Source organism: Natrix helvetica (genome assembly GCF_964273705.1).
Source record: "Natrix helvetica genome assembly, chromosome: Z".
Classification (NCBI taxonomy): domain Eukaryota; kingdom Metazoa; phylum Chordata; class Lepidosauria; order Squamata; family Natricidae; genus Natrix; species Natrix helvetica.
This window is the reverse complement of record NC_138554.1, coordinates 142,429,102-142,454,068: the sequence shown is the minus strand read 5'-3', so window position 1 is coordinate 142,454,068 and position 24,967 is coordinate 142,429,102. Positions and strand designations below refer to the sequence as shown.

Below are 24,967 nucleotides of genomic sequence, written 5' to 3'. Positions count from 1 at the left end.
CACTGAAGAGCTGAAGAAGCTTCTTGAATGCCCTTTTTTCAAGGGGGGAAAACAACAGTCCAGTTGCCTTTTTGAAAAAGCACTTTGGGGACAAAGGTGACCTGGAGGATTGAGAATTTACACAGACCTTCTGGGTGGTGAGGTTGGTTGGTTTCTTCCTCCTACTTACACATCTCTTGAGACAACTGTGGCCTGCAGAAGCATTGGAAAACCCTTCAGCTTTTTATGTTTTGCTCTTTTTTCTTAATGGGAGCCCTCCATTAGGTTGCATACATTTTTACGAATATATTCTTGGGTGCCTGTCTCCACCGTAAGTAACGGATATTTTGCCCCCCCCCTTTCTAGGTGGGTGGATGACTTGCATGGTTAAACACAAGGCTTACGTTGGGGGGGATTCCCCCCCCCCCTTTCAGGATATTTCTAGATGTAAAGAAGTCCATTAGTAACATTCTGCAAGGCAGACCAGTTTTTTTAAAAAAGGGGTTGGCTTCTGTTCTGGCACCAATACAGGAAATTATGAAATTGTGGTTCCATGAAAGTTGGGGGAAATGAAGAGGGGCATGAAAACTGACCTATATTCTTTTGCCCCTGATTCTCATTTCCCCCCCTCCCACTAGTTAATAATGGGATAAATGATTTAATGCCCCCACGTTTTGAAAGGCAATCTTACCAAAGTTGTAAGGAAACTTAACTGAATTATGGTGTCTAATTTCTAATGCTGTACAAGCCCATTTAGATCAGATGATAGCGCTGGAGATGTTTTTGAATGGTGTAATTGTAAATATTGCAAGAACAGCTTCGGGTAAAATAGATGGTTACTTGCACTGGCTTTGATCAATGCAACTCCATAAAAGGCTGTGCAGTGATCTGGATTCAAAGGGTGATTTGAATCCGCATTTCCTTAAATCAAATGCGTCTTTGCTGACAGGTGTAGTGTGAGGGTCCCACATGCTCTGAATCACTTCCCCCTTCATAGCCAGAGAACTGCAGAGCCCTAAGTCCTGAACTCAATAAATAAATGCTTTGAGCCATCCAGCCTGGATATATTTTCTTAAGAATTAAGGGATACTAAACAAAAGTGATTACTTAAAACTTGTTTTGCATCATCTTACATTTGTATCTGGTTTTCTTCTGCAAACCTGGAACACCTCATTCTGCGGCTCAAGTGCCTGAACAAGACGGAGCGGCTGGCCAGGTCCGCCCCAGGGACATGGTGGGCACCCTCAAGAGGTCAGCCACGGGAGTTTGGGGAATGGGGGAGCCCCCCCCCATAAAAGAGGACCCCCATTTCCCCGGGGCTGGTGGGGGAGGGGGCATCAGAAGGAAGTGTGGGGCTGGGATCCACACTCCTCCTTCACCCTGTCCTTTACCACAATCTTATGGACTGCCAGGGATTCACACATTTCTCACACAAGTCTCCGATTCTCGCAGTCCTACCCAACCTCCAACCGCCTAGGTGCATTCTTACTTCACCAGAATTACTCACTTGGTTCGTACATGAGGTTGCCCAGTCTGTTCCCAGCAATTCCTTCCCGATCCCCTTCCCCTTCTGTTCTCACTGACTTCTATTTCAATCTGCGGGCCCGGGTCCCGCTTCGCACTCCTGAACTGCAGAAACCCCTGTGGACCATTGAAATCAATGGGGCATGCCTTCCCCAATTGATTCAGCTGTCCAGGGGCCGCAGAACAGAAGCCTCGAGCCCCATGTTGGGGGCCAATTTGTTGGCAATAAATCCTTACAAAAACTTGGATTGGTAAGAAAAGAATTTTATTAACAAAAGAAAAGAAAAGAAAAAGCAGTTTGCAAAGCGCGGTGAGCTTGAGCAAGACTTCAACTGTAAGTTCTAGCCCAAAACACAACACACAATTCAAAAGTAAGGGTTTTTATACCCGGTCCCTAACACGGCGCCCCTTTCCCTCCCCTTTGGTCCCATTGGATAGGTCCTCAGGGGTTACAACTAATCCGAGGTGCCTATTAAGAATACAGTAACCCTTCCCCCCCCCCCGTCCCCCCTTCCTGCCCACGGGCAGTTGCAGTTTTAATCCCCAGCTATCTTTCCTCTTAGGCCTCTCTCTTTACCTTTTCCTCAGGCCTCTTTCCCTCAGTCTACTTTTCTATGTTTTCCTCAGGTCTCTTTCACCACATTTCCCTCACTCTACGTTCTCTCTTTTCCCCAGTCCTCTTTCTCCACCTTTCCCTCAGTCTATTTTCTCTCTTTTCCTCAGTCCTCTTTCTCCACTTTCCCTCACTCTACTTTCTCTCTTTTCCTGGGTCCTCTTTCTCCATTTTCCCTCACTCTACTTTCTCTCTTTCCCTCAGGCCTCATTCTCCACCTTTCCCTCAGTCTACTTCCCCTTTTTCCCTCAGGCCTATTTCCCTCAGTCTACTTTCTCTATGTTTTCCTCAGGCCTCTTTCTCCACCTTTCCCTCACTCTACTTTCTCTCTTTCCCTCAGGCCTCATTCTCCACCTTTCCCTCAGTCTACTTCCCCTTTTTCCCCCAGGCCTATTTCCCTCAGTCTACTTCCCCTTTTTCCCTCAGGCCTATTTCCCCCAGTCTACTTTCTCTATGTTTTCCTCAGGCCACCTTTCCCTTACTCTACTTTCTCTCTTTCCCTCAGGCGTCTTCCTCCACCTTTAGCAGGACACTTTCTCCATCTTTCCCTCACTCTACGTTCTCTCTTTTCCTCAGTCCTCTTTCTCCATCTTTCCCTCACTCTACTTTTTCTCTTTCCCTCAGGCCTCTTTCCCTTTTTCCCTCAGGCCTCTTTCCCTCAGTCTACTTTCTCTATGTTTTCCTCAGGGCTCTTTCTCCACCTTTCCCCCACTCTACTTTCTCTCTTTCCCTCAGGCCACTTTCTCCACCTTTCCCTCAGTCTACTTTCCCTTTTTCCTTCAGGCCTCTTTCCCTCAGTCTACTTTCCCTTTTTCCTTCAGGCCTCTTTCCCTCAGTCTACTTTCTCTCTTTCCCTCAGGCCTCATTCAGTCTACTTCCCCTTTTTCCCTCAGGCCTATTTCCCTCAGTCTACTTTTTCTATGTTTTCCTCAGGCCTCTTTCTCCACCTTTCCCTCACTCTACTTTCTCTCTTTCCCTCAGGCCTCTTTCTCCACCTTTCCCTCAGTCTACTTCCCCTTTTTCCCTCACGCCTATTTCCCTCAGTCTACTTTCTCTATGTTTTCCTCAGTCCTCTTTCTCCACCTTTCCCTCACTCTACTTTCTCTCTTTTCCTCAGTCCTCTTTCTCCATCTTTCCCTCACTCTACTTTCTCTCTTTCCCTCAGGCCTCTCTCTCTATCTTTCCTTCAGGGCTCTTTCCTTCAGTCTACTTTCTCTGTGTTTGCTTCAGGTTTCTTTCTCCACCTGTCCCTCATTCTACTTTATCTTTTTCCCTCAGGCCTCTTTCTCCACCTTTCCCTGAGTCTACTTTCTCTCATTCCCTCAGGCCTCTTTCTCCAACTTTAGCTCACTCTACTTTCTCTTTTTCCCTCAGGCCTCTCTCTTTATCCTTCCCTCAGGCCTCTTTCCCTCAGTCTACTTTCTCTCTTTTCCTCAGGCCTCTTTCTCCACCTTTCCCTCACTCTACTTTCTCTCTTTCCCTCAGGCCTCATTCTCCACCTTTCCCTCAGTCTACTTCCCCTTTTTCCCCCAGGCCTATTTCCCTCAGTCTACTTCCCCTTTTTCCCTCAGGCCTATTTCCCCCAGTCTACTTTCTCTATGTTTTCCTCAGGCCACCTTTCCCTTACTCTACTTTCTCTCTTTCCCTCAGGCGTCTTCCTCCACCTTTAGCAGGACACTTTCTCCATCTTTCCCTCACTCTACGTTCTCTCTTTTCCTCAGTCCTCTTTCTCCATCTTTCCCTCACTCTACTTTTTCTCTTTCCCTCAGGCCTCTTTCCCTTTTTCCCTCAGGCCTCTTTCCCTCAGTCTACTTTCTCTATGTTTTCCTCAGGGCTCTTTCTCCACCTTTCCCCCACTCTACTTTCTCTCTTTCCCTCAGGCCACTTTCTCCACCTTTCCCTCAGTCTACTTTCCCTTTTTCCTTCAGGCCTCTTTCCCTCAGTCTACTTTCCCTTTTTCCTTCAGGCCTCTTTCCCTCAGTCTACTTTCTCTCTTTCCCTCAGGCCTCATTCAGTCTACTTCCCCTTTTTCCCTCAGGCCTATTTCCCTCAGTCTACTTTTTCTATGTTTTCCTCAGGCCTCTTTCTCCACCTTTCCCTCACTCTACTTTCTCTCTTTCCCTCAGGCCTCTTTCTCCACCTTTCCCTCAGTCTACTTCCCCTTTTTCCCTCACGCCTATTTCCCTCAGTCTACTTTCTCTATGTTTTCCTCAGTCCTCTTTCTCCACCTTTCCCTCACTCTACTTTCTCTCTTTTCCTCAGTCCTCTTTCTCCATCTTTCCCTCACTCTACTTTCTCTCTTTCCCTCAGGCCTCTCTCTCTATCTTTCCTTCAGGGCTCTTTCCTTCAGTCTACTTTCTCTGTGTTTGCTTCAGGTTTCTTTCTCCACCTGTCCCTCATTCTACTTTATCTTTTTCCCTCAGGCCTCTTTCTCCACCTTTCCCTGAGTCTACTTTCTCTCATTCCCTCAGGCCTCTTTCTCCAACTTTAGCTCACTCTACTTTCTCTTTTTCCCTCAGGCCTCTCTCTTTATCCTTCCCTCAGGCCTCTTTCCCTCAGTCTACTTTCTCTCTTTTCCTCAGGCCTCTTTCTCCACCTTTAGCTCAGGCCTCTTTCTCCACCTTTCCCTCAGTCTACTTTCCCCCTTTCCCTCAGGCCTCTCTCTCTGTCTTTCCCTCAGGCCTCTTTCCCTCCGTCTACTTTCTCTATGTTTGCTTCAGGTCTCTTTCTCCACCTTTCCCTCACTCTACTTTCTCTCTTTCCTTCAGGCCTCTTTCTCCACCTTTAGCTCAGGCCTCTTTCTCCACCTTTAGCTCAGGCCTCTTTCTCCACCTTTCCCTGAGTCTACTTTCTCTGTTTTCCTCAGGCCTCTTTCTCCACCTTTCCCTCATTCTACTTTCTCTCTTTCCCTCAGGCCTCTTTCTCCACCTTTCCCTCAGTCTACTTTCCCCTTTTCCCTCAGGCCTCTCTCTCTGTCTTTCCCTCAGGCCTCTTTCCCTCAGTCTACTTTCTCTATGTTTGCTTCAGGCCTCTTTCTCCACCTTTACCTCAGGCCTCTTTCTCCACCTTTCCCTCACTCTACTTTCTCTCTTTCCCTCAGGCCTCTTTCTCCACCTTTCCCTCAGTCTACTTTCCCTTTTTCCTTCAGGCCTCTTTCCCTCAGTCTACTTTCTCTCTTTTCCTCAGGCCTCTTTCTCCACCTTTCCCTCACTCTACTTTCTCTCTTTCCCTCAGGCCTCATTCAGTCTACTTCCCCTTTTTCCCTCAGGCCTATTTCCCTCAGTCTACTTTCTCTATGTTTTCCTCAGGCCTCTTTCTCCACCTTTCCCTCACTCTACTTTCTCTCTTTCCCTCAGGCCTCTTTCTCCACCTTTCCCTCAGTCTACTTCCCCTTTTTCCCTCACGCCTATTTCCCTCAGTCTACTTTCTCTATGTTTTCCTCAGTCCTCTTTCTCCACCTTTCCCTCACTCTACTTTCTCTCTTTTCCTCAGTCCTCTTTCTCCATCTTTCCCTCACTCTACTTTCTCTCTTTCCCTCAGGCCTTTCTCTCTATCTTTCCTTCAGGGCTCTTTCCTTCAGTCTACTTTCTCTGTGTTTGCTTCAGGTTTCTTTCTCCACCTGTCCCTCATTCTACTTTATCTTTTTCCCTCAGGCCTCTTTCTCCACCTTTCCCTGAGTCTACTTTCTCTCATTCCCTCAGGCCTCTTTCTCCAACTTTAGCTCACTCTACTTTCTCTTTTTCCCTCAGGCCTCTCTCTTTATCCTTCCCTCAGGCCTCTTTCCCTCAGTCTACTTCCCCTTTTTCCCTCACGCCTATTTCCCTCAGTCTACTTTCTCTATGTTTTCCTCAGTCCTCTTTCTCCACCTTTCCCTCACTCTACTTTCTCTCTTTTCCTCAGTCCTCTTTCTCCATCTTTCCCTCACTCTACTTTCTCTCTTTCCCTCAGGCCTCTCTCTCTATCTTTCCTTCAGGGCTCTTTCCTTCAGTCTACTTTCTCTGTGTTTGCTTCAGGTTTCTTTCTCCACCTGTCCCTCATTCTACTTTATCTTTTTCCCTCAGGCCTCTTTCTCCACCTTTCCCTGAGTCTACTTTCTCTCATTCCCTCAGGCCTCTTTCTCCAACTTTAGCTCACTCTACTTTCTCTTTTTCCCTCAGGCCTCTCTCTTTATCCTTCCCTCAGGCCTCTTTCCCTCAGTCTACTTTCTCTCTTTTCCTCAGGCCTCTTTCTCCACCTTTAGCTCAGGCCTCTTTCTCCACCTTTCCCTCAGTCTACTTTCCCCCTTTCCCTCAGGCCTCTCTCTCTGTCTTTCCCTCAGTCTACTTTCTCTATGTTTGCTTCAGGTCTCTTTCTCCACCTTTCCCTCACTCTAATTTCTCTCTTTCCTTCAGGCCTCTTTCTCCACCTTTAGCTCAGGCCTCTTTCTCCACCTTTAGCTCAGGCCTCTTTCTCCACCTTTCCCTGAGTCTACTTTCTCTGTTTTCCTCAGGCCTCTTTCTCCACCTTTCCCTCATTCTACTTTCTCTCTTTCCCTCAGGCCTCTTTCTCCACCTTTCCCTCAGTCTACTTTCCCCTTTTCCCTCAGGCCTCTCTCTCTGTCTTTCCCTCAGGCCTCTTTCCCTCAGTCTACTTTCTCTATGTTTGCTTCAGGCCTCTTTCTCCACCTTTACCTCAGGCCTCTTTCTCCACCTTTCCCTTACTCTACGTTCTCTGTTTGCTTCAGGTCTCTTTCTCCACCTTTCCCTCACTCTACTTTCTCTCTTTCCCTCAGGCCTCTTTCTCCACCTTTCCCTCACTCTGCATTCTCTCTTTTCCTCAGTCCTCTTTCTCCACATTTCTCGCATTCTACTTTCTCTCTTTCCCTCAGGCCTCTTTCTCCTCCTTTAGCTCAGGCCTCTTTCTCCACATTTCCTACAGTCTACTTTCTCTATGTTTTCCTCAGGCTTCTTTCTGCAACTTTCCTTCATGCCTTTCTCTCTTATCTTTCCCTGAAACTAATTTCTCTATCTTTCCCTTAGGCTAATTTCTCTATATTTTCCTCAGCCCCAACTCTTCCTTTTCCTTAGGCTTCTTTCTCTACATTTCCCAGTTTTGGAGAGGGGGGGTGAGTAGGGGGGCTCAGCTGAGAAAACTTTCAATTTTCTTTAGTAGATGCTCCAGAAAACAGATTTCCCCCCTCCTCTGAAAATCAGATGCTAGCAGAGCCTTGCCTTTTGGGGGGATATTGGGGTGTCAGAAGGAAGTTCTGGGGTAAGCTAGAAACATGGGCCAGTTGATCGGATGTCTGGGAGGGTGGAGAACAGCTCCTAAGGACACAAAGAGGGGAGGTGTCCACATTGGGGGAGGAATGGGAGAGGGCATGGAAGAGGCATGGCCAAACAAGATATGGTCCATCATCCCCAACAGGGTGCAGCATCGTTTTCCCCAAATTTGTTCAGGAGACAGACCAGAACTTCCTGCTGCAAATTTGGCTGCTGAACAGGTTTCCTTCTTCCTCTTCCTTGACCAGAAGACCCAAAGCGAGTCAATGTATAGAAACATCTGGAGTGGAGTTGAAGGATGCTAAAAGATAGGATGAACCCAGCAGGAGCATGATTTCCACCCAGAAGGACCCCCTCCCTGGACCCAGAGTGAAAACTTCAGGGGAGACCTGACCCACCTTTGGAGTATAAGCTACTGAACTCCATGTCCCCCTCCTCAGGATATTAGCACAACCCTCCTCTGCCTTTCGAGTTCATCGTGGCACAGATCTGTTTATGCTGAGCCTCAGCAGGCCCTCTGACCCACCCTCTTTTGTAAGACACAGCCTCTTTTGTAAAAAAAAGGAGGAGATTTAATAATAAAATCTTTGACTGAAACAAAGATGCCCTTCCTAGGGAATCCAGATGTTACCCCCTGGAAGGTGGTATAGAACAACTGCCCCCAATCTTTTGGGCACCACAGAATGATTCTGTGGAGGATGGTTTTTTCCATGGACTGGAGGGGGTGTAGTTTCACACGCTGCCTGGATCCTAAACATACACGGATGGATCTTTGCTCACTGGTGCAGCCTGGTTCTTGGTGAGCCACGACCTGGTGCTGGTCCTTGGCCCAAGAGTTGGGGACCCCTGGTGCAGAGGAATACAGAGATGCTCCTGCAAAAAATATGTGGCAGCTGTTAGGAAAACATGGATTCACCCCAGGAAAACAGGAAGGGGTGAGAAAGAACATCAAGGCTGCCCTACCTTGATACTCTTTGTTGTCAAAAGGAATGAAGGGGAGATACTTTCAAGATTCTGTTGCTCTCATCTATATCAATACATTTGAGCTCTTGTTATTTCTTGTGTTGGAAGCTTCCTGGCCTGGTCTACCTCAGAGGACTAACAGACGGGGAAGTTCCAAAGTTCCAAAATTAAACTGTGGAACCAGTTGATAATGGGGAGGGGGCATAATCTTCACGTGTCCTTGAAGAAAGTTGTGTCATCTGAGGAGAACAACCGGTTTCTGGGAGAAAGAATTGGCTTAGTTGAACTCAGCCACGAATCTCTGATTGGGGTTCTTCAGGGGTCACATGGCGAGGGCTGGATTATAACACAGGACAGAAGGCCTGTGGCCTTTGGCAGAGTTGCCACCGTGGGAGCAGAGGTTCAGTGAGAGAGAGATTTTGGTCTTTGTTGGAAAGGGAAACAATCAGAAGTTGTGTCTTTTAGAATAGATCAGAATAGAATAGAATAGAATTCTTTATTGGCTAAATGTGATATGACACACATGGAATTTGTCTCCGGTGCATAAGCTCTCAGTGTACATAAAAGTTATAAGTGATAAATCATGATCACAGTCATCCTAAGACTACATCATAAACCGTAAGAGTCAATACTCAGTGATAGGATACTAAATAAACAATCCGCATAAATCATACTAGGAAACTAAATAAAACAATATGAATTGTAAAGATAGAAGCAACAAAGTTCTACTCATAAGTAGAAAAGGAGATGGGTAATAGGAAAGATGAGAAGAATAATAGTCATACAGTCTTAGTAGTTTAACAATGCTGTGGAAATTAGTTGTTTAGCAGAGTGATGGCATGGGGGGGCGGGAGAATTGTCCTTGTGTCTAGTGGTTCTGACGTGCAGTGCCCTACAGCATTGTTTTGAGGGCAGAAGTTGAAACAATTTATGTCCAGGATGTGAGGGGTCAGTAGATATTTTCACAGCCCTCTTTGATTTGCGCAGTATACAGGTCGTCAATGGAAGGCAGGTTGGTAGCCATTGTTTTTTCTGCAGTTCTAATTATCTATTGAAGTCCATGTCTGTCCTGTTGGGTTGCAGAGCTAAACCAGACATTTATAGAGGTGCAGGTGACAGACTCAATAATTCCTTTGTAGAACTGAATCAGCAGCTCCTTGGGCAGCCTGAGCTTTCTGAGTTGGCACAGGAAGAACATTTTTGTTCTGCTTTTTCGATGACAGTTTTGATGGTAGGTGTCCAATTTAAGTCTTGAGATATTATAGAACCTAGAAACTTGAAGGTTGCTACTGTGTGGCCTAGTATCGTCAGAGGTGGTGGTATAGGAGGGTTTCTCCTAAAATTTACCCTCATTTCTACAATTTTGAGTGTGTTTAGTTCAAGATTGTTATGGTCGTACCACAAGGCTAGTTGTTCAACCTCCCGTCGGTATGCAGATTCGTCATCTCGAAGGAGACCAATCGCTGTTGTATCTTCTGCAAACGTCAGTCCATTAAGAGGAGATGCAGTCGTGGGTATATAGAGAGAAGAGAAGTGGAAGAGAAGTGGAGAGAGCACATAGCCCTGGGAGGGGGGTGGTGGCTGTGCTAATTGTGCAGGGATGTGGTGTGATTTTGCCGAGCTTCACCTGGCGCTTCCTGTATGTTAAGTATTGTTACTTTTCCGATGTGTCTCTTTTGTTGATGTTCATCATGTCTTCTGTGTAATAAGGAGCATCTGTGTTCCCTGACACCAGATCATCAATCTTGGACATCAGTTGGTCCACCTGAGCCTTTCTTTCTGCCCCTTTGGCCTCGTTGTCGAAAGTTAGGTACCGGTTCCCGCATTCAGCAACATAATTCTGCAGGTTTTCATCAGAAGTTATGATGTTTTCAAGAGATTTTCCTTCCGGGAAATCTTTACGGGTGAACAAGAGGATCATGTAAGTCTTGGCATTAAGGCCAAAAATCTCGTTGATCTGCTGATCCAGCTTGTCCTTCTGCTCCCGGGTTAAAGGAACAGGACGCATCACCTGCAGAATGACGTGAGGACCCGGGAAACAAATATTCACGCACTTTCTCACTTCTTTAACGATATCCTCCACTGCAAGATTGGAATGGGAAAAGCCAGGCGTATCAACAACCACAACCTTCCTGCCTTTCAGGTGCGTCTCCTCCTTTTGGCATACTTGTGTTACAGACTCAGTTGACTCCCCACACTCAAAGACTTTGCTCCCCAGAATTGTGTTTCCCGTCGCACTTATCCCGTTTCTGCTTTTGCCCACCAGGACGATCCTCCGTTCAGGCCCTGCAACCCAAAGGGGAGAGGAGAGAAGAAGGAGGCATGGTCAGCAGCATAAAGCCATCCTAGCCTGTCCCTCCACCCAGGACAATTGCTTCCACACCAGCCTGCCACCCCACCCCCCAGGGCCCAAGACTTTACCTCGGATGCCTCCAGCCATTTCCAGACACATCGCACAGCACACCACTTGGGAGTTCTGTGTGAAAAGCAAAACAGAATCAGCCAAAGGAGAGGCTGCCTTGTTCGGAGGTTGCCAGGAATTCTCCTCCCCCACCAGCAAGAATTGGAGGGTTAAAAAAGCACCCCCCCTCCTCACTACCCTTGAGGCTGATCCATTTCATTCTTCCCCCCACGCCCTCTTTCCTTGAGATCCTGCACTTTGAGGGTTTCAGGAATGGGTGTCTGTGTGTGTTGATGTCCAGAGTGGCTGTCAGCTTCCCAAAGCTGGTTCCATGGAAGGGACCTTGTTCTCTGGGGCTTCAGCTGCTCCTGCTGCAGCTCCAAATTGTCTCCGAGGGTTGCCCCGGAGCTGCCCCAGGTGGGCTTCCTCTAGGTTCCCTCCGGCCACTCGCTCCTTGACCTCCCAGCTGCCCCTCCAAGGTGGTCTAAATCGAATCCTTCCTGAGGGGAAGGATCCTTTTGTGGGGGCTCTTTCCTGCATCCCCTGCAATCCTGGGCAAGCAACTTGTGCTGAGAATATGGACTTGAACCCGTGCCCTTCCTCCCCACCGCCTCGTTTTACCCTTTGGGAAACTCCTCTGCCCCCTGCACACACATTTTGGGAAGGTCACCTCAATTCCTGTTAAATCCTGCAGGAGGTGTCAAACTATTCTACTTCCTCCTCCTCCTCCTCCTCCTCCTCCTCCTCCTCCTCCTCCTCCTCCTCCTCCTCCTCCTCCTCCTCCTCCTCCTCCTCCTAGTTACCTCAGCAGGCCTCCCAGTGGGAAAGATGCAAGTGATCGCCTCACTCCATTGACCGAGCTCTCCTGGAGTCACAGCTGCACATCGGAATTGGTACTGAAGATTTAGGTGGACATCTTCCAGGGTGAATTGATCCTGAGGGCCTTTTGCCTGGAGACTTTTCCAATTCTCTTCTGTAATCCGATACTCCACCTGGTAATTGGAGACTGAAGGCTTCCCAATGGCTGCCGGATCAACACTAATCTGGAAGGTATTTGGGTGCAGTTGCTCAACCTTAGGAGGGGGAGGTCTCCTACGAGCAGCTTCCAGATCCTGACGTTCCTTGAGGACCTCCATAGTCATGGTTAAACTTTTGGTTTTCAGCTTCATTAAAGAGTCAAAGAAATCCTTCATGCTCTCAGTGCTCATTTTCCAGGACTTTTCAGCAGCAACATTACGGCTTCCTTTGTATTCTTGGGGAGCAAAGAGAGCTGAATTGTTGAATCTGAAGAGCCAAGGGATTTCCGACCCATCCTGAGCATCTGATGGAACAACCAACTTGTGGTCCTCCAGATCAAGTGGGGTCCCCCCATCTGCAAAGGTGATGAAGAATTGGACGTCATCCTTCACGTCTTTTCCCAACATGGAGAGCATGGAATGTAAGATGCGTTCCTGGGCGTGAGTTGAATGGGCCACAAAGCAGATGGCATCCACCTGGTCAATGCCCCCTGGGGTGGAGAAAAACTCCAGGAGTTGCTTCTCAACCAGGTTGTCTTGCTCTGTGTCTTGTGTGCCTCCAAATTCTGGAGTGTCAATGATTGTGAGAGAATAGGGAATTCGGAAGCCCATCTGATGGTTCACCACGTAGGCTGTGACTTCAGACGTCCTGCTTCCACTTTCGCTTCTCTGGGGGGTTTCATGAATGAGTTTGAATCTGAAATTATCTTCCCACTGGACACCCAGGATATAATTGATCATCCCGTTGATCAGAGTGGTTTTTCCACTTCCTGTTGCTCCCATCATCAGGATCACTTTGTTGGGCACTTCTGGGTTCTCCTTTCCAAGCTGGTAAAAGAGAGAAGAGGTGGAGGCATCTGAGGGGACTTTCTCCAGAGGAAGGGCGAACACTAATGGCTGTCTTTCCTCCACCAGGGAGCTTTTCTGAAGGAATTGGTAGGCTACATTGTCTGCACCTTCTCCCTCCAGTGATGTGGAGACCTCCACTTCCTCACTGGGAACACTCAGAGCTCCATTATCACACACGGCAGACACCCGTATTCTATACGTTGTCTGGGGCTTCAGACCTTCAATGGGATAAAATTTTGTTTTCCTCCCAGTTCTTTTTCCAATCCATTGGTCCTTCCCAACTCCAGCCTCCACCATTCTGTACTCCACCTTGTATTCCTCAACCATAATTCCTGAGGCAACGATGCTGGGACTCATCCAGGCCATGGAGATGACAGAAGATGCTGCAGTGACCATTCTCAATTTCTCAGGAGGGCTGGTGGGAAGGGTCTTTATGGACGGGCTCAGGTCACTAGATTTACCAAGGCCTACCTTGCAACAAGCAGCATACTTGAACTGGTACTCTGTGTTTGGAGTCAGATCTTTCAGCAGGAACATCTCCCTGGCATCCTCTGTCCTCACGGTCTTCCATTTTTCTTCCCCTGCAACCTTGTACTCTACCACATAGTTGGAGATTGTAGCCTTTCCATATTCGGCTGGCTGAAACTTCAGCTGAATGCTGTCGTGTCTCAGTTCACTGACCAGGAAAGGGAGAGGTTTTGAGGGCAACTCAAAGTTCTTGCTGAGCAGCTCTCCATCTTCGTAAAGGTATACTGAAGCTCCTGGGTTGTCCACATCTGGGAGAGAGGCCACAACAAAGCAGACCTTCTTCTTGGATTGGTTGACGCTGAAAAAGTCTCGGATGGATTTGGCTGCTTGGCGAGCATTGCGGGTCCTCTCCTTGTCCTCAAACCAGGCCAGGCCTTTCTTCACCTCAGGAGGGGACTTTGTTGACTTATCTGATTCTTGCGATAATTGCTTTTGTAAGCTCAAGAGAAATGACTCGTCTTCATGCAGAGAAGTAAATATGAAGGAGACAACATATACATTCCCAGGGTCAAGAACTATTTCTTCCATCTTGTTCTGAGATGAGATCACTTCTATATTGTTTAGAATAGTCAGATAAGATTTGATAAAGTTAATTTCACTTTTCGTGGTGTCCAGAAATTCATGGAGTCTTTCGCTGTTGAAGGGAGACTGGTTGACGGATGTCAAGATGTCCACAAGGGTCCCTTCCTCCTGTCCTCCTCCCCGGATGGAAGGCAACATTCTAGCCAGTTGTTTCTGGAAAGTCTGCCGATGTTGCTTGCAGAGATCCTTGAATTGCCGGATCTTCCTCTTGATCTCAGGGAAGGTCTGAGCAATGGGATTCTTGGCTAGGTCATTGCTCTGCATCTGGATTTCATTGAGTTCCTCCAAGACCTTTCCAGCATCAAAGACCAATGTTAGGCTGATCTCACGGACCATCTTAGCTGCTTTGGTGTCCAGCTTGGTCAGAGGATAGAGCCAGACTTTCATAGGCACAGCCTTCTCCCCATCTTTCCCTAAGAATTCTGGGAGCTTTTCATAAACTTGCATGGCATCTAGGAAAGTCACTGGACTTTTCTCCAAAGAAAAGTCTCCGTGGAACTTGCAATTAAGTTTCGAATCATTCTTTTTCATTTCTTCTTTCACTTGGGCCTTTCCTTCTCCCGTGACAGATATCATCTCTTTGATTGATAACTGGAGACTTCCTTGAATATCTTGTACTGTCTCGTTTGAAGAAATCTCTTGGTCAAACACGAAGAAAGCCTGGGCTCCATACAGGATGGCGGTGACCACATGGGTGGCTGTGCCCTGCTCAAAGACGGCTGGGTAAGAGATATTCTTGATTCCTAGTTGGCTCATTGTCAGCTGTTCATACTTGGTGGTGGTTTTGTACTGAAGGGTGACTCTGGCCTGTTTCTTGGACTTTTTGGCATTGTGAAGATAGTTGGCCGACCCTCCCACTTCAATCAGTCCCCCCATGAAGCTGGCCTTGATGTTTGCTGAGACATCCAGAGCGGAGGCCTTGTCATCCATGCTGTCAGACGTAATGAGTTCCGATGCTATGCTGGGCTGAGGCTTGATGGTCAGGTCCTTCTGAAGAGAGCTGTAGTCCCAAAGGGTGACCCCTGCATGGAACAGAAGAAAACAGGGACATGAATTGAACACTACCTTCCAAAACACCTGCAGCTGGATAGAGAAGCTCCAGAGAGGTGGGACAAGGGAGAAAATATTTTCCCTGGAGGGTTCCCTCATTTGTTCTGTCCACCCATCACCAGGGAAGCCCCCTGCCTGTTTTTCAAAATACCAGGATCTCCAAAAGCTTTCGACTGAGTAGAGAGGAATGGGAATTGCTATGTACCTATGGATCTCAAGAGACATCTCCAATCCCCGGAGAACCCACGTTTTTCATCAGGGGTTCCGAGGCATCTTCTCTGTTCATACCTGCCCCTCCCAGGAAAGGCACCAGCCCCACAACTTCAGAATTACGCTTCTCACTTCACTGTTCTGGGTGGGATCTCGACTCCTTTTTTTAGCCATTTTCCAAACCATTTCAGTGAGTTTGGTTTGGGGGAGAAAATCCATCCCGTTGACCATCCAGGGTGCCCTGTTATGTGCCTGGCCAAAGGAAGAACACTCCCAGGCAGTTGCCCCTACCAGATGGCCATAGGCCCAGGAACTCAACCCTGAAGTGTGCGTAGTCTTTTTGGTCAAGGCATGCCAAAAGCAATGGTCACGTGTATGCCCACACCCATAATGCAATGCTCTCCCCCTGCATATGCCTAGACAACCCCCCCCCCGCATAGGCATGCAGGCCTGACTGAAGCCCCTGGACCTCCGGTTTGTGCCTTGGGCATTATTTTGCCCTCTGCAGGTTTCAGGGAAGAAAAACGGCCCAAAGGGCAACCCGGAAGTCTGTTCCTGAACTTCCGGGTTGCGTGTTGGGCTCTCTGTTGCCCTCCAGAGGCTTCAGGGAGCCTCCGGAGGGCGAAAAACAGCCGAAACTCAAGGCCGAAACTCATCTTGCCAGTGCTCTGCGTGCCAATAGGTTCGCCATCCCGGGCCTAGACTAATGTCTGGCAGAAATCAGCAGACTTGCTGGTTATAATCTTTTTGGATTGCTTCGGACTCCCCCACAGTCATATGCTCTAGAAAGCGTTCTAAGGCAGAAGAAACGTCACTGGGGAAGGTCTGGAAATCATCCACAAGCTCACTGTGTAGGAACCAGCCACTTAAATGGACAATACACTCTGCCACTGCTTCATAGACGCTCGTTTTTAGATATTTGCCTTTTCTTCTTAAAAGGAGCTTCCCCTGGCGGCAGCCTGCTTTTTCCTTTTTGTGGAATATCATCATTTCTGAGGCTTCAGGAGGCCAAACTAATAAGTTTCACCCAATTCTCCTGAACTCTTACTTTTAAACCAAAGCTTCCTTGAACGGTGCTTTGTTTTGGCTGGAAGTGGGGGGGAGGGGGGAACAGTTTTGGTTTCTTTTACTTTTAATTGGTCTAGCACAGGGGTCTTCAAACTATGGCCCACGGGCCACATATGGCCTGCCGAAGCCATTAATCAGGCCCATGGGAGACCAAGAGACTGCCCCGCCCACATTGCCCTCCCCACCCGCCTTTTGGAGGATGGGGAGGCCAAAAAACGGGCTGTGCAGATGTCCTGGGAGGCCAAAAACGGGCTACAAACAGAAACAAATGAAACACTCCCAAGAACAAAACAAAGTTTAATTTGTGTGTATTGTTTAATGGACTGCTTGATTGGCCATGCCCACGCAGTCACACGACCACCTATTAGCTCCATTTCAAAGGGCCCCATTTGCACGTAGATGAAGCTTCCAGTCTCCCTCTGGGCGAAAGGTGTGCAGCAAAGACAGGCAGAGCCATGAGGAGGAGGGGGGGCAGCCAATCCCAATGTACTACCCATTCTGTCCCACCATCTCTCGTTGCGCCGGGTCAGGCACCCGCACAGGATGTCGGGATCCCCTACCTCCCCCCTGTGCCTCTGCCTGTTGCCAGCACAATACCACGCCCACTTTGGCCACGCCCACCTGGCTCCTTGAGATCAAACACAACCCTGATGTGGCCCTCAATGAAATCGAGTTTGACACCCCTGTTCTATATGTTGAGGGCAGCAAGTCCACTCTATCCACAGAAATGGAAGATCACCTCGATCCCCACACTGGATGAATGGCTTCCAAAACTGATGGAACTATCAGGGACGGCTACATTGACTGAAGAAAAAAAATTAGTGAATTTGCTAGTTTATACAATTATGTAAAAGTAAAAAGTTGAGCTTTGATGTTCATGTTCTCTTCTACTGCACCAATGGGAGTTGGAAGCCAATGGCTTTTCTTTTCTTCTTTTACCCCCTTGCTTTCCCCCACTTTTCCCTTTTTCCTTCCCTAATTTTCCTACTCTTTACTTTTGTTTTTTCTTTGTATCTTATACTATGAACTAATACAATTCATATTTTTTAAAAAACTGAAGTGTTCTTGAGCATTGATGGCAGTGCCCGCCTCCCTCCCTCCCTCCCTCCCGAGACCCTTCCGCCTCTCTTCCAGTTCTTACCTGGGATCAGTTCATCCTTGCGACAATCGTACAGCATGCCCAGCTGGAAGGGGCGTCCCAAGGCTGGGGTCATAATGGTGTCCCCTTCATGGGCCATGCTCAGGTTGTGTGCGTCACTGACGATTCTGGTGCCCTGCAAGAGAGAAGAACCTTCTGGAAGAGGCCTCGTCTGATCCACGACTCTCTTTTAAGGGGCTGCAGGAGGTGGGCGTTGAGGTTTCGAGGGGGATGAGCAAGGGCCCCTCTGCACAGAGCAATGGGGCAGTGGACAGCTGGTGGCTCCACCGAAACCTCCTGGGGTCCCAAATGGTCAGATCCTCAGGCAAGGATGGGGTACAGCGGGACGGGCATTTTTGGGGGGCAGAGGAGCAACTTCCTAATCAGGATCACACCCTTTGAGACAAAACTCCGCCTGGGCTTGGTTGGCATGCTTCCAAAGTGGACGGTGACCCCTTTTTCCTTTAAATGATGGTTAGGGTTTGAAATGTGTTCCTTTGAATAACATCCTTGTCATATTGTTTTAGGTGGAGCTTAGCAGAGGTGGGTTTCCTTCCGGTTCAGACCAGTTTGGCTTAGTAGATAGTAACTCGGCCAGCCACGGCCCCAAACAGGTTCTATCGGTTTATTGTTTTTTGCTTCTGCGCATGCACAGAAACATTTTTTAAAATATTGCCCATGCGTGCAAAGCACCCGAAGCACATCCCTGAGCGAACCAGCAGCAACAGAACCCACTTCTGGAACCTAGACTTAGAATTTAGAACAGCGATGGCGAACCTTTTTTGGCTCGCATGCCACAAGTGGGGGGAGCGCAGGGGGGTCGTGTGCGGGCATGCTGCACCCATAATGCAACGCGCGACCCCCCCAGTGTGCATGCACGCACAACGTACGACCCCCCCATTTTTACATGTTTTTTTCACCCTCCCCAGGCTCCAGAGGCTTTATAAGAGCCTGGGGAGGGCGAAAAGAGCCTCCCCCGCCCCCCCGGAGGCCCTCCGAAGGCTTCAGGGACCTTCCGGAGGCTTCCCTGATGCCTTCGGAATGCTTAAAACCACCCTCCAAGCAAACCGGAAGCTCCGAAGGCTTCAGGGACCGTCCGGAGGCTTCCCCGACGCCTTCAGAGCGCTTAAAACCACCCTCCGACTTCCAGTTTGCTCGGAGGGTGGTTTTAAGCACTCCAAAGGCTTCAGGGAAGCCTCTGAATGGTCCCTGAAGCCTCCAGAGGGCCTCCGGGGGGCGGGGGAGGCTCTTCTCGCCCTCCCCAGGCTCCTATAAAGCGTCTGGAGCCTGGAGAAGGCGAAAAATAGCTTTTAAAAAGGTGAATTCAGCTGGCCAGCGCACGCATGCGCGCTGGCCAGCTGACAGGGCAGCGCCTCACGTGCCCTGACAAATGGCTCCGCGTGCCACTTGTGGCACGCGTGCCATAGGTTTGCCATCACTGACCTAGAATAACTTTTTTTGTCGCTTTGAATGTATACTAATCGGCATAAATTAAAATGAAGTTTCATCGCATGCTAGCTCTCAAAGGGTCAAGGCCTCTGATATTCACTACATTGGGAGTGTCAAACTCAAGGCCAGCAGGCTGGATACAGCCCTCGGGGTGCTTAGATCTGGCCCAATGGGTCGACCTGGAGACACTGAAGTACTGGCCCACAGTGCCTCTGCCAGGGAATAATGGAACTCGGGAGGCCGTCGCAACCAAAAACGAAGCTCGGAAGACCGTTTTTGCTGGCAAAGTGTTCGGGACACCCCTGACACAAGTGATGTTGAACTGGCCACCCTTACCCTGGCCATGCCCACCCCTAACCCATCCCCTCAATGAAATCAAGGTTGACACCCCTGCACTACATAAACATGATGGGTGCAATTCCTCTCTGCACCAGCAGAGGGCGATGCAGGGTCATGACTCCCTTTCCCCAGAGGGAAAAGGGCTGCCTTGGTGTTGATATTGGGGATTCTTTGGGGGTGGAGGCTGGAGGGGGGGATGCAGAGGCCTTCCTTCCATCTCCTAAAAATAGGGTCCCTGGTGAGAATCAGGTAACATCTCAAAGTTGTCTATATTTGGGGGAGGGGAATAATGCCAGCCAAGAATGTGTCTGTGCATACGCACACACATTGACACACTCAAATTCACACACCTGCCCACTTCCTCCTTTTCCCCTCAGGGCTGGGTCTTCAGCCAAGGTCTCCTTCCCATTAGAGGCTTTCAAGGAAGAAGAGCGAAGACAGGTTCATCTCCAGGCATCAAGCCCCTCCCATTCTCCCCGACACACAAACACACATGGATGGATTCTTTTTGGAGGACCAAGTGACAGGCCACCCAATCAATCAGAAGAAATAGACAAACTCTTTGCCAACCAGTTAACAAACGTATGTGGGAAGCACACCACAGTAGTAATGGGAGACTCTAACTATCCAGATATCAAAGGGGAGACAAACTCTGCAGGGAGTGGGAGATCAAACAGATTCCTATCTAACCTAGCCGACAACTTTATCATCCAAAAGGTGGAGGAGGCAACTCAAAGTAAAAATATACTGGACTTAATTCATACTAATAGAGAAGAAGTGACGGAGGGAGTTGAAGTTACTGGAACCTTGGATGAAAATGATCACGTCATCCTGAAATTCAATATAATGCAAACACAAGAAATAGAAAATAATCCAACCAATGTCTTAAACTTTAAAAGAGCTGGTCTTAACAAACTCAGAGAGAGCCTAGGAAAGATTCCGTGGAAGAAAATCCTAAAGGGGAAAACAACTCAAGAAGAGTAAGGTTCTACATTTAGGCAAGAAAAACGGAATGCACAGGTACAGTATAGGTGGTACCTGGCTCAGTAGTAGTGACTGTGAAAGGGATCTTGGAGTCCTAGTGGACAACCATTTAAATATGAGCCAGCCGTGGGCAGCAGCTGCCAAAAAAGCCAACACAGTTCTAGGCTGCATCAAAAGAGGGATAGAGTCAAGATCATGTGAAGGGTTAATACAACTTTATAATGCTTTGATAAGGCCACACTTGGAATACTGCATTTAGTTTTGGTCACCACGATGTAGAAAAGATGTGGAGACTCTATAAAGAGTGCAGAGAAGAGCAACAAAGATGATTGGGGGACTGGAGACTAAAACATATGGAGAACGGTTGCAGGAACTGGGTATGTCTAGTTTAATAGAAAGAAGGACTAGGGGAGACATGATAGCAGTCTTCCAATATCTCAGGGGTTGCCACAAAGAAGAGGAAGTCAAACTATTTTCCAAGGCACCTGAGGGTAGAACAAGAAGCAATGGGTGAAAACTAATCAAGGAGAGTAGCAACTTAGAACTGAGGAGAAACTTCCTGACAGTTAGAACAGTTAATCAGTGGAACAGAAATTGCCTCCAGAAGTTGTGAATGCCCCAACACTGGAAGTTTTTAAGAAGATGTTGGATAGCCATTTGTCTGAAACGGTATAGGGTTTTCTGCCTAGGCAGGGGGTTGGACTAGAAGACCTCCAAGGTCCCTTCCAACTCTGCTATTGTATTGTATTGTAAGCATGGGAAACTCTGAAAAATGCCACCATAAAAGCCCAGGCCAGCACAATACCACTGAAAAAGAATAACAAGAAATTCAAGAAAGAAAATAGAAAATAGAAGCAGAAGCTAGAAAATTAAAATTAAGGAGAATATGTAAATAAAAATGAAGTAAGTGTGTAACTAAATAATGAATGTTGAATAAGTAGAATAAGGAAATATTATTAGATTTGGGGGATTATGGTGATAAATGTGATGTTTATAAGGTTCGATATTAACTAATTATATGATAAAACTGAACAGCGTTTAATTAAATAAATGAAAACTGTTTAATGAGGATAAGTGAAAATTATGGTGAATAGATTTAGTGAATAATGGTTATAATCAATGTGTGTATAAGGTTTGTTATTTGTATTTAAAAGAGATTGTACCCAGACAGTACGTTGCCATTGTGGATATGAAAAATTTATATATAACAAAGGAAATTGCATAATGAACAGTAATTAAAAAAAAGAAATTCAAGGAGAAACCAGCATGGCTGCACAAAGGTCTCTCTGACAAACTAAAAGACAAAAAATACAATTACAAAAAATGGAAAGAGGGACACATAATTAAGACTAATTATCAGCAGACAGCCAGAATATGCAAAGATGAAGTCAGGAAAGCAAAGGCTCAGAACTTGCAACAAAAGTCAAAGATAATTTTAAAAAGTTTCTTTCAACATACAAATAACAAGAAAAAATCAAGGAATTTAGGTCCACTAAAGAGAGAAGATGGCAAGGAGGTAGCAGGTAGTAGGGAGGAAACGGCTGCTTAAGTCAATGTTTGCATCAATCTTCGTACAAAAATAAATTATAGTCCAACATAAAAAAAAAAAACCTACTGCAAAAGACAAACTAGAAATAAAAAGAATTAAAATAAGCAAGAAAATGATAAGAGAATACCTATCTGGCCTTGACGAATAAAAATCACTGGGACCTGACAGATTACATCCCAGAGTTTGGAAAGAGCTGGCAGTCAGAACCACTGCACCAAATCTTTCAAAAATCCTGAAGCACAGGAAAAGTACCTGAAGATTGGAAAAGGGTGGTTCCCATCTTCAGAAAAGGGAAAAAAAGAAAAACAGTCAGTCTAACTTCAAAACCTGGGAAGATCCTGAAAAAGATAAATCAAAAAACAGATCTGTGAACAACTAGAAGCAAACAGAGTTATAACTAGAAGCCAGCATAGGTTTGTTAAAAACAGATCATGCTGAATCAATCTCATTTCATTCTTTGACAAAGTGACCAAATTAGCAGAGCAGCAAAATGCTGTGGACATAGTATACAATACAATACAATAAAAATACAATACAATAGTAGAGTTGGAAGGGACCTTGGAGGTCTTCTAGTCCAACCCCCTGCCTAGGCAGGAAACCCTATACTTAGATTTCAGTAAAGCATTTGACAAAGTAGACCACAACCAACTTCTTGGCCAGCTAGGAAAATGTGGAATAGACAGCATCACCCCCAGAGGAAATTGTAGCTAGCTGACAATCCTTACTCAACGAGTAGTCCTTAATAGTAATTACATCCACCTGGAAAGAAATAAGTAGTGGGATACCACAAGGCTTCGACTTAGATACTCTTCATTATCTTTATCAATGACTTCGATGAAGGGGAACTCATCAAATTTGCAGATGACACTAAACTGGCAGGAATAGCCAAGACCCCAGAAGACAAGCTCAGGCTCAAAAAAAGATCTTGACAGATTTGAACAATGGGCCCCATTCAACAGCATGAATTTTAATATGGAGAAAAGGAAAGTTTTACATTTAGGCAGGAAAAATCCAAGGTATAAGTACAGATTAGGCGAGACCTGGCTCAAAAGCACTAACTGTGAGAAGGACCTTGGAGTCTTAGTGGATGATTGCTTAAATAAACTTAAATGTGGGCCAGCTGTGTGCAGCAGCAGTAGCCAAAAAAGCTAATACAATCCTGGGTTGTCTAAACAGAGGCACAGAATCAAGATGATATGAATTATTGCTGCCGCTTTATAAAACCCTAGTCAGACCACACCTGGAATACTGCAGTCAATTTTGGTCACCATGCTACAAAAAAAAAGATGTTGGGACTTTGGAAAAAGTTCAGAGAAGAACAACAAACAGGGTAAGAAACAATGGATGGAAACTAACCAAAGAGAGAAGCAACCTGGAATTAAGGAGAAATTCCTAACGGGGAGGACAATCAACCAGTGGAACAGAAGTTGCCTTCAGAAATCGTGGGCTCTCCATCACTGGAGGTTTCTAAGAAGAGACTGGAGAGTCCTTATCTGAAATGCTACAGGTTCTCCAGCTTGAGCTGGGGGCTGGACTAGAAGACCTCCAAGGTCCCTTTCAGCTCTATTCAGATGTTGAGGTGAAGCCTTTTCCTCGCTCAGTTCCACTCCACTGCTAACTTGGGGGGGGGTCTTGATGCTTCTGGGGGGCTCACCTGGTTGGAAGGATCTGGAATCCCCAGTGGACAGTGGATCTACCGGTTTCCTTTGCTTCTTCTCTGCTGGATCTCCTTGGAACCGCTGGTGGAGTTTGTGGTGGAAACAGGGGTTTATAAAACCCTTTGAAGCAATCAGCGTTTCCTGCCACAAGATTGCATCTCATCCGGTCTTCTGGGTTTCCTATCTTAAAAAGGGTCCATGAAACACAGGGGGGGGGGAGAGTTTTCCTCCTCATCCTTTAAGGTCTTCTTGGGCGTCTGGGAGGGTGGGGGAGAGGAGGGAGGAAGCCCCTGGGAAGCCCTCAGACGCCCTACCTTCTGCACCTGACAAGAGGGGGACGGACAGCTGCAGCTCACTTCCCCCAATGGTTAGAGCCCCCCACTCTGCCTGTCCAGCCCCATATCCAAGGGAATGATTAAGGAAAGCCTTGTCTTCTGCTTTATCTTCAGTGCATTCCGAAAAGAAAAGAGGAAGGACCAGGGAATAAACTCTCATCTCCTCTTTTGAAACTGCCTGACTGTTTAATTATTCACATTTAAGACTGTTTGCTTTGCAAGAAGAGAAACAAGGGGTGTTTTTCAGCAATGACCTTCACAACCATCCAGCAGAAAGGAGCAAATACCCCTTTTTGGGCCTTCAGTCCTCTATGTGGACATTTCCAAGCTGGACATCTTTGTAAGACTTGTGAACTTTAACTCCCAGGATTCCTTAGATAGCATGGCTGGTTGGGGATTTCTAGGAGTTTAACAGGTTAACAGTTGGAACGGACTTTGTAGGTCATCTAGTCCAACACACACACACACCCAAGCAGGAGACCCTCCACCATTTCTGATAGATAGCAATCCAGTCTCTTCTTGAAAGCCTCCAGTGATGAAGCTCCCAGAACTTTTGAAGGTAACTTCTATTCCATTGGTTGTTTGCTCTCACTGGTATAAAATGTCTCCTTATTTCTAGGTTGAATCTGTCTTTGATCAGTTTACCATCCATTATTCCTTGTCTGGCCTTTGGGTGCTTTGGGAAATAGCTTGACCCCCCTCCTCGTCTCTGTGGCAGCCCCTCAAATATTGGAAGGCTGCTATCCTGTCTCCCCTGGTCCTTGTCTTCACTAGACTAGCCATGCCCAGTTCCTGCAATTGTTCATCATATGTTTCAGCCTCCAGTCCCCTAGTCATCCTGGTTATCTTCTCTGCACTCTTTGTAGAGCCTCAAGATCTCTTCTATAGTGTGGTGACCAAATCAAGATGCACTATTCTTGGTGTGGTCTTACTAAGGCTTTGGAGAGTGATATTAGTACCTCATTTATCTTGATTGCATCCCTCTGTTAATGCAATTTAGGATTGTATTGGCTTTTTTTGGCTGCCGCTGAACAATGTTGGCTGATATTTAATTGGTTGTCCACTAAGACTCCCAGATCCACAAGTCTTCAACTTGTCAATTTGCAGACGCCCTGCTCCATAGGGTTGGTTCTACTCCTAGGGAAATTGGGCAATGTTTCCTCAGAAACTGAGTTCTGCAATCCTTCTTCCTCTCTCCTTGTCTCCCCCTGCTGCTTGCTGGTTCCTCCTTTGTTAATTCCCCCATCAGCCCCACTTCTCTGAATCTCTTCCTTCCCCCCTTTTTCCTTTCTCTATCTTTCCTCTCAGGCCCCTCTATCTCTCTACCTTTCCCTCAGGTCTCTCTGTCTATGGAGATTTTCCGTCATCCAGGTCATGGTTGACACAAAGGTGTTTTTTCAAGAGGCAACTGGATTTTCTGATTATTCTTTGAGAACATTTATGTCAGTTTCTCATTCAAGACTGACTTGAG

At 47.0% G+C, this 24,967-nt stretch overlaps 2 protein-coding genes across 2 annotated transcripts; both read right to left on the bottom strand.

Moving 5' to 3' along the window:
* Positions 1 to 9,736: 9,736 nt before the first annotated feature.
* Positions 9,737 to 12,377, bottom strand: LOC309381551 (uncharacterized protein). The gene is made up of 3 exons (XM_081932693.1): positions 11,545 to 12,377; positions 10,762 to 10,816; positions 9,737 to 10,626 (listed from the first exon to the last, which is right to left on the bottom strand). The coding sequence occupies exons 1-3, from the start codon at positions 12,367 to 12,369 to the stop codon at positions 9,995 to 9,997; spliced, it is 1,512 nt and encodes a 503-aa protein (XP_081788819.1). The 5' UTR covers positions 12,370 to 12,377; the 3' UTR covers positions 9,737 to 9,994.
* On the bottom strand, positions 12,378 to 23,240 carry LOC309401630 (verrucotoxin subunit beta-like; the record flags this gene model as incomplete). Its single annotated transcript, XM_081970698.1, has 4 exons — positions 23,158 to 23,240; positions 17,186 to 17,318; positions 12,473 to 14,738; positions 12,378 to 12,426 (listed from the first exon to the last, which is right to left on the bottom strand). Exons 2-4 carry the CDS (start codon positions 17,280 to 17,282, stop codon positions 12,378 to 12,380), a joined length of 2,412 nt encoding a protein of 803 aa, XP_081826824.1. The 5' UTR covers positions 17,283 to 17,318; positions 23,158 to 23,240.
* Positions 23,241 to 24,967: the final 1,727 nt, after the last annotated feature.